The 14,804-nt window shown below is 35.3% G+C and overlaps 1 protein-coding gene across 1 annotated transcript in view; it reads right to left on the bottom strand.

The window, feature by feature from the left end:
- The window catches only part of LOC110112550 (embryogenesis-associated protein EMB8-like), a 57,107-nt gene extending 48,697 nt beyond the window's left edge, over window positions 1–8,410 (bottom strand). Inside the window, exons 1-3 of the mRNA XM_020844807.2 lie at window positions 7,929–8,410; window positions 7,739–7,828; window positions 6,373–6,434 (exon numbers count right to left, since the gene is read on the bottom strand). Coding sequence (XP_020700466.2) covers window positions 6,373–6,434; window positions 7,739–7,828; window positions 7,929–8,395 — 619 coding nt within the window. The 5' untranslated portion in view covers window positions 8,396–8,410. The remainder of the gene's footprint in view (window positions 1–6,372; window positions 6,435–7,738; window positions 7,829–7,928) is intronic.
- Window positions 8,411–14,804: the final 6,394 nt, after the last annotated feature.

Below are 14,804 nucleotides of genomic sequence, written 5' to 3'. Positions count from 1 at the left end.
ATTGAGGGATTTATTGAACTACCTAGCTCATTAATCTAAAAAGGTATGCTCTTAAATTTTGGATTAATTTGGAGTGGACTTGTCTCTTCTCCTCCCCTTTTTCTTCTCACTTCCCTGAGCTAGGTGATTTCACGTGCTTTGTCCCTTGGGTTTCCGTGGCTGGCTGTTCCTATGCTGGGTGGTTTTCCCGTGCCTTTGCCCCTTTGGTTCTTGCAGATGGCTGCTCGGTTCTGCGGTTTTCTACTTGGTTCCGTGAAACCCCTTCTTTGTTCTGCTGTGCCGTTTGGGATTTGTTGCTGTGGCTATTGGCCTTTTATTTCCTAAAATCTAATTGGCTTATTTGGAGGTTTATGGCTGTTTGGTTCCCCACTCTTGCCTATATATAGAAGATGATTTTTGAGGGGAAAGGTTGTTGAAAATTATTGAGCATTGTCTCTTTAAAAACCTGAGGATTTTCTTCTTCTTAGAAAAGCTTGAGAGCTTCGTTCACTTCTTCTTCTCCTCTATTTCTTCTGGGATTCTTACCTCTCTTCTCTACGCAAGTTCCACTCCATTTGTATCCTTCTTCTTGAGCTTTGGAGGTTTTTGTTGGCTGATTTGGAAGCATTTGCTGGAGGAGTTTGGTCGGACGTTTGGAACTTCTTGCTGTGGTGAACCATCGGTTTGCTATCCCTAAGCACATACTTAACCTACATTTCGATGCATGTGAGGAAATCGTTCTATCGGTTGTTCTGAGGATAGCGACTTTTATTATTTCCTTTTTTTTTCTTTTGATCTTTCTTCTAGTTTTTATCCGTGAGTTTTTGTGCTAATAGATGATTGCTACTATTTGAATCGAGTTTGATTATAGTTTTGCTATTGTTCTCCTTGTTTGGCTTTTCTAACTAGTGTGCTTGCATCAAGTTTGGTATCAGAGCAAGTTCTTATCCTTGGTTGGTGTGATTTTTGTTAGCATTTTGTTTTTGTTTGGGTGGGTTTTTTCCAATTTCTAAGATGGCTAATAATCCGGGGGATTGGCAAAATCTTATGCAACAATTGAATCATTTGCAACAACAAATCAATATCATGACTAAAGCAATTGAGAATCTGAATGTTAATAACGCTAATACTAATCCTAATGTTCAAACTTCTGAAAGTGAAGAGGAGGTTCCTAGAAATTAACATAGGCAACAAAGAAATTAGGACTATGGAATTAAAATTGATGTTCCTAACTTTGAGGGTAAGCTACAACCCGATCTTGAATGGGTAGAAAAGATGGATCAATTTTTTGAATGAAAAGAAATAGCAGATAATAGGAAAGTTCGCTTTGCTAGCTTAAAACTTTCTGGTCATGCCTTAACCTGGTAGAAAAACTTTCAAAATAATATACTTACAAGAGGAAAAGAAAAAGTCCAAAATTGGGAAAGAATGGAGGAGAAAATGAAAGGAAAATTCTTGCCAACTGATCATGCTCGAACAATATTCTAAGAATTTAATAACTTGAAACAAGGAAATCAATCCATTGAAGAATACACCGAAATGTTTTACAAACTTCAATCCAAAAACGATTTAAAATAATTGAAGAAAAAACTGTTTCAAGATACATCAATGGCTTAAAGTGGTCAATCCAAGATCAACTCAACTTACATCACATCATTAAAACTGATGAAGCATATCGTATGGCACTAAAATTGGAAAAGCAACATCAAAGGGAAAGGGGTCACAATAAAGTAATAGAAACATATAAACGACGACCAACTGGCGGGGTTAAAACTCAATCTCAAACTTCTGGGGGAACATCTGGTGTGAAAGTTAAAACTTTTGAAAATCAAAATGCTGATAAAGGAAAAGGGATTATGGGTGCTAAGCCGACTGATCAACCTAGATTAATAGGACCATGTTATAAATGCGGGCTTTATAGTCATCTCTCTGCCACTTGTAGAAAAAACAATCCACCAAGAAATAATCTCATTGAAAACGATGAAAATTTAGAAGAAGAAGAAAACGAAACTGAATCTGAGCATGACACTGAAATAGAAAAGGTTGATGTTGAAGGAGATGAAGGTGAAGAGTTTTTGGTAATTCGACAAGTTTTAACAACAAAAATTGACAAAAGGGGATAGGTGGCTAAGAAGAAACATATTCAAAACAACTTGCACAATCGAAGTAAAAATCTGCACTCCTATGATTGATAGTGGGAGTTCTGAAAATTTTGTATCTCAAAAACTAGTTGATAAGCTTAAAATAAAATCAACATCACTTGTCAAATCCTATAAAATCTATTTATTCAAGGAAGGGGGTGAGGTTCCAATCACTAAGCAATGTACTGTCAATTTGTCAATTAGGGATTCTTTCAAAGATCAAGTTGTTTGTGATGTTGTGACTCTTGAAGTTTGTCATATTTTGTTAGGACGACCTTGGCAATATGACCACAAAACTATTCACAATGGAGAGAAAAACACATATACTTTGATGCAAAATAATAAGGAGTTTACTCTTCATCCACAAAAAAATGTGCCGGATTCGCCTGTTAAGAAAAACACAATTGCCAAAATTACTTCTCCTGAATTGCTTTTAAATGCTAATGACTTGAAACATTCTGAAGTTGCTTATTTGATTTTGGGAAAAGAATTTGATACTGATTTTCAAATCCCTAAAGAAATACAAGCTTTAATTGATGAGTTTTCTGATATAACTCCTGATGAGTTGCCAATTGGGTTGCCTCCTATGCGAAATATTGAACATCATATTGATATAATTCTTGGAGCCACTTTGCCTAACCTTCCTCATACAGAATGAGTCCTTCTAAACATGCTGAACTTTTTAAGCAAGTGACTGATTTATTAAAAAAGGGTTTGATTAAAAAAAGTTTAAAGTCCCGTGCTGTGCCTACTTTATTAACACCAAAAAAAGATGGAACATGGAGAATGTGTGTGGATAGTAGGGCAATAAACAAAATCACCATTAAATATCGATTTCCAATTCCTAGACTGGATGACAAGCTTGATATGCTAAGTGGTGCCAAAATCTTTTCTAAAATTGATTTGAGAAGTGAGTATCATCAAATAAGAATAAGACCTGGTGATGAATGGAAAATTGTTTTTAAAACTAAGGAGGGTTTTAGCAAAATGGCACATTTTATTCCTTGCAATAAAACTTATGATGCTTCTTACATTGCTGATCTTTTTTTTAAAGAAATTATTCGTCTTCACGGTATTCCTCGTACTTTTACTTCTGATCGAGACACTAGATTTTTGAGTCATTTTTGGAGAACTCTTTGGGCAAAACTTGAGACTACTCTTCAATTTAGTAGTGCATATCATCCTCAAACTAATGGGCAAACTGAAGTTATCAATCGAAGCTTAGGAAATTTATTGAGATGTCTTGTTGGGGAAAAACCAACTCAATGGGATTTAGTCTTGCCTCAACCTGAGTTTGCTTACAATAATTCTGTTAATCGTTCCACTGGTAAAACTCCTTTTGAAATTATTTATGGACAACCTATTACTCACATTTTAGATAGAAACTGCTTGCCTTTACCTAACAAAACTAGTGCTGAAGCTTTTGAGACTTTTGACCACATAAAGATTGTCCAACAACAAGCCCTTGAAAAACTCCAAAAAGCTAATGCTAAGTACAAATCTACTGCTGATAAACATCGAAAAGAATTTATTTTCAACGAGGGTGAGTTGGTTATGGCTTACTTTCGTCGCCAACGATTTCCTGTTGGTACTTTTAGAAAGTTAAGCAGAAAGAAATTTGAACCTTGTCGTGTGCTTCGAAAATTATGCACTAATGCCTATCTGTTGGATCTACCTATTTCTGTTGGCATTTCTCCTGTATTTAATATTTCTGACATTTTTTTATATGAAGGAAATTCTGACGATTTTATAGAAATTGAAATTTTGCCACTCTCCACTTCTTTGGAAAAATCTGAATAACAGATTGAAGACATTATTGATGTCAGGATTTCTAAAACTAGACATGGCGAGCATAAGAGATTCTTGGCCAAATGGAAGAATCATCCTCTGACCGTTTGCACTTGGACGGATGCTCATGTGTTAAAGCGACGTCATCATGATCTTTTTCAGAAAGTTACTGAAGCTTTCTCATCTGGAGATTTCTCATCTGGAGATGAGAATTTCCCACCAGGGGAAATTGATGCAATCATAATTTATGTATTTTCATTATTGAATATTGAACATTAGTTTTTAATTTAGTTTTATATTTTTTTTAGCAATCAAATGATGGGAAAGCATCCAATGATCATGGTAGGTTGTGCTTGGGCTTTGGTAGACCTTTGGTTTGCTAGCTTGATGGGTCCTTTGGGCTACTGCTGGTTCTCGGGTTGGCTTATGGTTCTCGGTTTGAGCTAAAAATGATGATAAGAGGTGGTGGTTTATTGGAGTTGAACTTTATTTTTCTAAGTTACTAGCTCATTAATGTTGAGCTAAAGTTCAACTCATATATTGAGGGATTTATTGAACTACCTAGCTCATTAATCTAAAAAGGTATGCTCTTAAATTTTGGATTAATTTGGAGTGGACTTGTCTCTTCTCCTTCCCTTTTTCTTCTCACTTCCCTGAGCTGGGTGAATTCTCGTGCTTTGTCCCTTGGGTTTCCATGGCTGGCTATTGGTTTCCTGTGCTGGGTGGTTTTTTCGTGCCTTTGCCCCTTTGGTTCTTGCGGATGGCTGCTCGGTTCTACGATTTTCTGCTTGGTTCCGTGAAACCCCTTCTTTGTTCTGCTATGCCGTTTGGGATTTGTTGTTGTGGCTGTTGGCCTTTCATTTCCTAAAATCTAATTGGCTTATTTGGAGGTTTATGGCTGTTTGGTTCCCCACTCTTGCCTATATATATAGAAGATGATTTTTGAGGGGAAAGGTTGTTGAAAATTATTGAGCATTGTCTCTTTAAAAACCTGAGGGTTTTCTTCTTCTTGGAAAAGCTTGAGAGCTTTGTCCACTTCTTCTTCTCCTCTATTTCGTCTGGGCTTCTTACCTCTCTCTTCTCTATGCAAGCTCCACTCCATTTGTATCCTTCTTCTTGAGCTTTGGAGGTGCTTGTTGGCTGATTTGGAAACATTTGCTGGAGGAGTTTGGTTGGACGTTTGTTCCTTCTTGCTGTGGTGGACCATCGGTTTGCTAGCTCTAAGCACAATCTTTACTTAACCTACATTTCGATGCATGTGAGGAAACCGTTTTGTCGGTTGTTCTGAGGATAGCGACTTTAATTATTTCCTTTTTTTTTTCTTTTGATCTTTCTTCTAGTTTTTATCCATCGGTTTTTGTGCTAATAGATGATTGTTACTATTTGAATCAAGTCTAGTTATAGTTTTGCCCATTGTTCTCCTTGTTTGGCTTTTCTAACTAATGTGCTTGCATCAACACTGCATTCTTTTTTTTTGTCAACCAAACAACCCCTTAGAGTAGCTACATCTTTTAAGGCTTGTAGATGTTGGACCATGCAGGAATTAGAGTAGATATGCCCAAAATCAAAAAAATCCATTCCTTGAGTTGCATTCTATGGACTAAGACGACAAGATCAAACCATCAAGCTGAGATTTCCGAATCAAATAGACACAAATCTACTCTAATTCGTACACAATCCAACTTTTTTTAAGCGGAGATGGTCTTCACGAAATGATGTTTATTTTTATAAAAAAATATAACTAAGAGATCGCCATGTACATGTACCTCAATGTTCAGGCTCAAGTCCTTCAAGGTCAAATCTCTCCAACTTGCTAGAAAAGCTTTGAGAACTCCAGGATCTTAACAAGTAGAGTCAAGAAAAATGAATGTACTATTTCCCCATCCTAAGGTTGAGTGGGATAAACACCGCTGCGATTTTATGTAATAAGAAAAAGAATAATTTAGGAATTTTAATATATAGAGCCTTATGTATGTTTAGCGATTTGGGTTCAATGAAGACTTCTTGAAGGTTTTGGCTTAAAAGCTTCTTTCCTTGAAGAATATTCAATAACCTGCTGCCCTGAGGATTCAGCAACAATGGCATGAGGTTTTGTAAGTTGATTTTTTTTTCTTGTGTTGCCTTCCTATTTCCTAATATTTTACACAATTTTGCTGCATACCCTGATCAAGAATCTAATACATTATCACCAGCTAGATGAATTAGAAGACCCAAATAAGCTCTAAAATTATCAGAACAAATAAGGTGAGTTTTATGTTTTCACAAGTTGATGACAACTAATGAACCTCAAATGCAAATAGAAATATAGTATACATTGAGATAAAAAGAATGCCCTTTTTGTCTATAAAATTTCAAAAAAAACAACGTGAACCAATATATTGGTCAATTGATGCCGACCAGGCCAATGCCACAACCACTGACAGAACATAGCATTATAGTATGCAGTTTCCAACTTAGGGTTTACCATCAGAAGCAAGCAGCCAATCCAAAGCAATAGTTCCACCATCAGATACAGAGAAAAGTTGCCTGTAGTGCAAAATGATTAGAGTAGAATATGAAGGTTGTAATAGTCACTTTGTAATCAACACAACAAGAAATTTAAGCAAAATTCAATAGTCAAAAAAAGACTCCAGCTACTGAAGTGAGGCAATAGCTACTTTCAAAGTTTGTGCAATTGTATTATCTATTCTTAAAGTTGTCAATAATGTGATGATGAGGTTGTACAACAAACTAAAATTAGTGTTATGATTTTGTTGAGAGGGATTTTAATCATGGAAAATATATGTGAGATCTTTATAGGGGCAACAATAAAGCAGCCATCATTATAGTTTGTGCACAAAACTCCCCATTTTTCAAGTTTTGTGGTATTCTGAAGTGAAAGGGTTTATTAAAAAAAATACCTTACATGCGCCTATGGAGGAATGGTGATAATGTTTCTTTATATGCTAGAATAGAGAACATGCACCATATCAACTGGTTGGTTTAAGAGTCCATGCAAAACTTTTATTCGTTGCTTCAAAAGAATATTAATAGTTCTTGGATCTTTCAAAAAAATAATGAACTTATTACCCTGCCAAAATTGGTGATACATTGGAAAATTGCAAGTAACTCTAGGTTTATGCCATGGTTCAAAGCAACACATTAACACATCACATCCTAAATAACATAAAACAGTTAGGCTTATAGTGTTGTGAATTCTGGGAGGCTTTTTTTCAACCCATGGGATGGATCACACATCAAAGCCTCTGTGTAATATCCTATAAAGTTGTTGATTTTTTTTGGAAGAAAGGAGAATCCTACATAAAATGTATTGGCAGTAGTGGATTTTAATCAAGCACTTATGCATGAGCTAGTTGGTTAGGAAGAGTATGAGGATGCTGGTATTGTAGCAAAGGATGAATTGGAGTGCTCAATACGACATAAAAAAAAACTTCTCGATTGCAATGCATGTTTCGTATTACAGAAAGTGTCTCATGTTATAAACAACATCTCTCAAATCATGGACATGAAAGAACAACCTAGTAACTTATTTGTTAAGCAACTTGTAGAAAGAACTGAATAGTCTACGCATCACTCGAACCACCATTTTACATCTTTTGACCTGGCACTTGTGTTTTTCTTTGTGATAGAACCTAAAATTGTGAACGCAAAGTTTACCCAAGATTTTCTTAATAGTTTCTTACGGAAGAAAAACAATAAAAAGCAACAAACATCATAATTTTGAGAGTTTCAGCTTCAATCAAAATAGACTTTCCAATTCAAAACAAATAAAAAATAGCAACAACCAATCCCAAAAAAGAGACCGATAAATAATACCAACAAAATTTAACCTTCTGTAAGTAAAGACAGGAGGCCTCCCGTATAAAGTCAGAAAGGCGATCTGTAAATGGGGACTGGAAAGCCACAGCGTTGCCAAGTACCTGCAATCATGCACATCAAGCAGATTACAGAAATCAACATTCAATCACAAATGCCTTCAGGGCCAGCGAACTTGATATTCAAAACAAAATGAACATTGACCTCCCCTGGAGAACCCGACACTTGGAGACGACATTCTCGTAGATCATGGACCTGGGATCGAACGTAAGATTCACACGATCTCCCCGGAATCCACGAAATAAATCTCCAATGAAATGGAACTCGAGAAAACCGTAAAGGATCACAACAAGGAGGAGGAGAACCACCACAACATAGACATACGCCGGCATCATCGACGCTGCCATTATGAGAAGCCCTGTGACTGGTACCTCCCCCTCCGGAACCCCGCTCCCCATTGCTCTGAACAACGAAGGGGACCTTAACCCTAGATCACGGGCGCGCAGGCATATGATAAACCATGAGAATGGCGACAAGCAACCATCATGACCGTCCATCCTGTTTTTTCTAGTACGCTGCTCAACCAGAATCTGCATGGTTGTTGAACAGAGCTCTGGATTGGGTGCCCATACCCACACCCACCCACGTACCCACTCATACCCAATGGGCATGGGTGGGTATGGGTATGTACATGGCCTTGTGGGTGGGTATGGGTGGGTACTCAACATCAGGGGACAAATTGATTTACATTACTACTCATTATATGCATGCATTATATTACAGTAATCCTTACTACGTAGTACGCAACACTGAACCGTGCTGCGACTACGATAAATTTTGATATGTAACTTAAAAGTTTGTAGTCAAAGAAAAGGGCAACAAACCTCAATGCCATTAATCCGCGAAAGATTTTATTCAAGAAGCATGGAAAGTGGGTGGGTGTGGGTGGGTATAACATACCAAAAGTCACCATAGATGGGTGTGGGTGAGCAAAGCCCGCTAGCGCAGAGCGTGGGTACCCAATGGGTACCCAACCAGGACCCCATGTAGGGCTTTGTTGTTGAATGGAACAACTGATGGCCAACTGCATTGATTGGCCTAAATGTCTTCCAAAAAAATAAAAAATTGATGGCCAACTACATGTACGGACACGAATATCCCGTCATAATTACGTTAGTTGAACTTTTTTTGAAAAATTTTGGGGCTAAAAACTCATCTCATTGCTAAAAAAGATTACAAGTAAGAAAGTAAACAAAACTATAATCCAACAATCTCAAACAACAAAAAGAGATTATGGATTCTAAAGAAAAGGAAAATACAATTCGGAAATTAATGAAGCAAAAAACAAATTGGCTAAAAGCCAAGGACTCAGAAAAATGCTCAAATACTCGAAATGGTCAAAAACACGTTTGGGACAAATTGAGCATAGCCCCTGGTTGCCTAGAAGACCGTCCAAGGGGCAGCTGAACGTGTTCAGCGTTCATCATCGTCCTTCCAAAAATGATTTCCTCAGCATCCAAAATAGGCGTCTGGACGTCCAGATTTCCATTAAAATGCCAGAGCACAAGCTTCAGGATAGTAATCAGCAAGCACAAGTCGGGAGTAGCAGATTTTTTCCACTACCAGAATACAGAATTCCTCACTTTTTCCATCTCAGATATTTTAACAGAACAGCTTTCTTGATTTTAGAAATAATTGTGGCTTTACTGTCAATGATGCCACCAAATAATCTGTCATTTCTTGCTCTCCAAACAAAGTAAATCGTGGTAGAGGCAATAAGAAGATAGTGATTCCTAGTTTTAGCAATAAAACCTTGCTCACATATGCTATCATAAAGTTGGTGAATATTTGGCTTCATAAAAAGATTGTGCAGCCAAGGGAATAAAGCTTTAGCAATATCAAAAATGTAGCTGCATTCAAAGTAAAGGTGAGTGATAGTTTCCAAATCATTGTGAAAGAAACAACAGGTGTTGGGAACCAAAATACCACGAACAGCAAGGACATCCGCTGTTTTTAAACCCCCATGAAACGCCATCCAGGCATAAACCGAATAACGCAGGGCATTGTTCTTATGCCAAATATATTTATGTCAAGTAACTGTTAGGAAAGTTGCTATTTGCATATGTTACATTCTTGCAACTTGTATAGTTTTGATGATTCCAAATATTATTGTTTTATGTGTTGTTATCTCCTAACATTTTTGGAAGATTTGTTTTTCCTCTTGTGTGTACTAATATTTCAAGAAAATCGAACTCCAGACTGCAAAGACTTCAAATCAAATTCAGCATGAAATACTTTGTAAATTTGAAACTTGTAATTTTTATTTGAATTAAATTTGAGAGAGAGTGATTGTAATTGAGTGACTAAATTCACACACATTAAAGGAGATCTTGAAAAAGTTTTGTGCTGATCGTATGGGACGAATATTGTTCGTACGGGACGATCATGTCAATTAAGCCCTCGTAAGAGCAATGGATCGAACAGGCAGGGAGAAAATTTTTCTAAGTCCTAATCGTCTAGGACGATTTTAACATTCGTCCCGGGACGAACGTCTCAGGATTCTCACTTTCCACTGTTCGTCAGGACGAAATTCGGGGTTTGTCCCAGGACGAACGTCTCTGTATTCTCACCGTGCTCTGTTCGTCCAGACAAAAAATAAGGTCCGTCCCAGGACGAACGTCTCTGTATTGAAGCTTGCTCTGTTCGTCCAAACGAAATGAACCTTCGTTCCAGAACGAAATTCTCTATAAAAAATCATACAGGATGAAATTAACCTTCGTCTCTAGACGAAACTCTATGTATAATTTCGTCCAGGACGAACTGAATTCGTCCTAGGACGAAGCGAACCGACTATGGCAGTTTCTGGCAACGTTCTGCAGTTTTCAGAACCGACCTTTGATATAACTGTTCGTACCTGACGAAATTTTTCGTCCCAGGACAAACCTATTTCATCCCAGGACAAAATTAGTTCGTACTGATACACAAATGGTTCGTACGGGACACTTTTTACACATTTCGTACGGGACTAACTCAGGTTCGTACGGGACGATCCACTGCACAGAAAATTTTGAAATTAGCAGTTTTTTGGATGGTTTTTCATGTCCTTTCTATATAAAGAGTCCTAGAAACTATTACAAACACCTTTGGAGTTATTTTCTCTTGAGAGGGATCATTAAGTGTGAGTGTTTGGGAGATATTATAAGAGTGAAGAGTGAGAGATCAAGTGATGGGTTTGTGAGGGATTCACAAGGTTACTTGAAGAAGAAGATCTCTTTGTTTCTGCCCATCTCCTTTAAAGGTTCTCAAGTGAAGTTCAACAACATCGGTCCGGTTCTCTGCCAACACTTGGAGAGTGTAAAAGGATGACAAAGTGTATCTTTGACAGTCATTGTGTCTTCATTCTTTTGGAGAAAACTAGAAGAGAGAACTTGAAAGGGAGAGAGGAAAGGGTGGAGTTTGAGAGGGAGAAGATCCTTGAAGTGGATTTCAAGGGAGTGTGGAGGGGATATTCATACGGTTGCTCTAGAGAACTTGCACCTCAGTACCATCGGATTCAAGGGTCGTCTTGAGGGAAGTTTTGGCGAGAAGAAGATCTCTTTGGTGTCAAAGAACCCGGCTACTCCGCCGCACCGGGGAAGGTGAAAGTGATTTTGTACAGGCTTCTCCGCCTTGCTGTGGGGGAAAAAGGAGAGTCACTTTGTGGTATTAGTGCAATACTCGAAGGGTGCCTCCGGGGAGTGGACGTAGGTCAAGGTTTGACCGAACCACTATAAATCTGGTGTGTTCTTTCTTATTTTTCTTCCGCATTTAATTTCATTGCAAGTTGTTTACAATACAGTTTATGCATTACATATGAAGGTACTAGTGAAGTCAAGCAATCTAAGTTGAATTTTTTTATACATGACTATGAACTCTTTAGCATGAAACCTTATGAGACAATCTTAGACATGTATATTAGGTTTATTCAAATTGTAACATCATTGCATGCTTTAGGTAAAGAATTTTCAAACTTTGAAATAGTCAATAAAATTCTACGTTGTTTACTTGACAAGTTTGATGCCAAAGTTGTTGCTATTTGCGAATCAAAAAAATTTGAATGAATATTCTATTGATAATTTGATTGGCTCACTCATTGCCTACGAGTAATGTTTGGGTCAAAGACTTTTAGATGCAGGTGAAACAATAATGCTAAAAGCGGAAGACATGGAGAAAAGTGGCTTAGTTGGTGAGAAAAATGATGACTTAACAAGCAAATTAAAAAGTCCACTGAAGCACAAGCATAAGCATCAACAAAAGTGGAATAAAGGTAAAAATGGTAAGAATGTTCAGATTTCTTCAAATATTACTTGCTTTGGATGTAGGAAATCTGGACATCTGAAAAGTCAGTGCCCTAATTTGAGAACTCTTCCTGCAAAAAAAATGTAAACCTAAGCAAATTATAAAAAGAGATAATAATGAAAAGCAAAAAATCTCCTGGGCTGATCTAGCTTCTGAATCATCAGACCAGGCACAAAATGATGTTTAAACTCTTTATTTATGTGTTTTTGTGTGCATGTTTTTTATTTGTTGTATTTTTATTTTTGTTTGTTTTATGTGTTTTTCTATTTTTATTTTTTTGTGTTTTTGTATGATTTTGAAATGTTTTCACATCTGATTCAATATTTTAGATCGATCGTACATATTTTTCTAAGTATTATATTCGTACTGGACGAAAATATTTTTGTACTGTACGAATTATGTAGCAAATTGATAGTTGGTTTTGACTGATTGTGTATTGTTTAATTTTTCTAAGACATATCGTATTGTACGATCTCCTGATCTTCCTAGACGATTTGTATTACTTCTTATGTACGCATATAAATGGCTATACGGGTAAAATGTTGAAAATGAATCTTTTTGTGAGACATTTGAAATGTGATATGAAGATTTTTATAGTTTATGTACTTGTATTTTGTACTTGTATTGCTTTAAATTTTTTGAATAATTAAGTGATTTTATTCTGTGTTTGAAATGTTCGTTAGCCTATATGAAAATTTCTAAAATTTTTGATCTTACAAGTGATATACTTTGAACTGCAACATAAAATTTAATTCATTTGAAAATCTAAATTTTCTAAATTTAAGTTGTGTTATAACTTGATATTATTAAGATTGTCAATTTCATGTCTATTAATCAGACTACATTAATTTTTTATATTATTATTACAATTATGATATTTTTCTTATTTTGTATTTCACTTATCAAATAATATTTATGTACTTAGAAAATTTGAAATTTCAAATTATTGATTTTTGAAAGAATTCGATTACTCTTGAAAAATGTACAAGTGTATAAAAATTAAAAAAAATGCCCAAAAATTCGCAATGTGAAAAAGAGGCACAAAATAAGCCCAAATGAAAAGATGCATAAAAATGTGTCATAAATTTAAAAAAGATGCGCAAAGCGCCACATGTGGTAGTTATTTCTTTCCAAACTCTTTTAATCTCTTAATTCAAATTGATCTTATGTACACTTATATTCCATATTGAAATTTGAAATATAAAATTTTTATATCATCATTTTTATAATAATTTTCTCTATCTTAAATGTCTAAATAGGCTCATGTTTTGATAAATTCTTTTTAGTTTCTATGTTATATCTCTTCTTAAATTCTATGAATTTTATGATTTACCTAATGTTTTAATTTTATTTGCATACATTATGTCAATCACTTTAAAGATTAAATTTTCAAATAATTTTCATATGTCTGCTTACATTTCTAGTCTTTTTCTTCTTCACTTTTTGATATTGTCAAAAAGGGGGAGAAATTATTTGTTGTGTCTTGTGTATTCGTGACTTGTGTATTTTTATGTTTTTTATTTTATCGTATGTTTTCGTATGTGTGTTTGATTGTTTTGTTTTGTCTTTTGTGTTGTATAAAATTTTTTAAAAATAAAAATTTTATATGATTCAAAAGCCTCCTTATTTTCATGAGTTCATCAATTCAGGAGGAGTTTAGGAGATTCTTAGAATTTGAAATTATACAAACGATAATTATTTTGCCATCATCAAAAAGGCGGGAGATTGTTAGGAAAGTTGCTATTTGCATATGTTACATTCTTGCAACTTGTATAGTTTTGATGATTCCAAATATTATTATATTATGTGTTGTTATCTCCTAACATTTTTGGAAGATTTGTTTTTCCTCTTGTGTGTACTAATATTTCAGGAGAATCGAACTCCAGACTACAAAGACTTCAAATCAAATTCAACATGAAATACTTTGTAAATTTGAAGCTTGTAATTTTTATTTGAATTAAATTTGAGAGGGAGTGATTATAATTGAGTGACTAAATTCACACACACTAAAGGAGATCTTGAAAAAGTTTTGTGCTGATCGTACTGTTTGATTAAAAAAATATTTAAGTAAGTATATATAGTTTTGAAAAATATTTAATTATCTTTGGGGATATTTAATTTTAAATTCATCCGAATTATCGTAGTCAAACTCGAGGAGGAACGACATATGATCTCGAAAGATCAAAAAGGCGTTCAATCAATTGTTTAACTATAATAATTCGGATAAGAGATCGTTAATTTCATAATCAAAATAACGATAATAAAATAATATATCTTCCCAAAGAAAGATGATATTACCTATTATCGATTATTTTAATATGATGATGATGATCGCCATTTTTGTTTAAATTCCCAAAGAGAATTAATTAAGGGTTTTGAAAAAAATTAATTTTGAAAATCAAATCTGGGTTTCTAAATCTCCTACGAGCGCAAGCCCTCGTAGTTAATTACATCGTAGGGAAATCAAAAATTTTTCCTACGAAAACTCTCGATTAAAATAGCGGTGTAAATTTTATTTATGATTTTCAAGGCTTGATATCAAAGGAGAGAAATGGTAGGAATTTTCAAATGGGATTGGATCAAGTCTGAACACTTATTTTCAGAGTCAAAGGAAGAGGAGTAGGGAGTGTTTTGAGATTCTGAATCACTTCAGAAACACTCCAGCCTATCCTAAATATTGGGCTTAAATTTGATTGAAAGTGATTTAATATTTAAGTGATCAATTTTATTAGAAAGTTGGGA

Source organism: Dendrobium catenatum, unplaced genomic scaffold, assembly GCF_001605985.2.
Source record: "Dendrobium catenatum unplaced genomic scaffold, ASM160598v2 fragScaff_scaffold_133, whole genome shotgun sequence".
In the NCBI taxonomy this organism is placed as follows: Eukaryota; Viridiplantae; Streptophyta; class Magnoliopsida; order Asparagales; family Orchidaceae; genus Dendrobium; species Dendrobium catenatum.
This window is presented reverse-complemented; position numbering and strand designations above follow the sequence as displayed.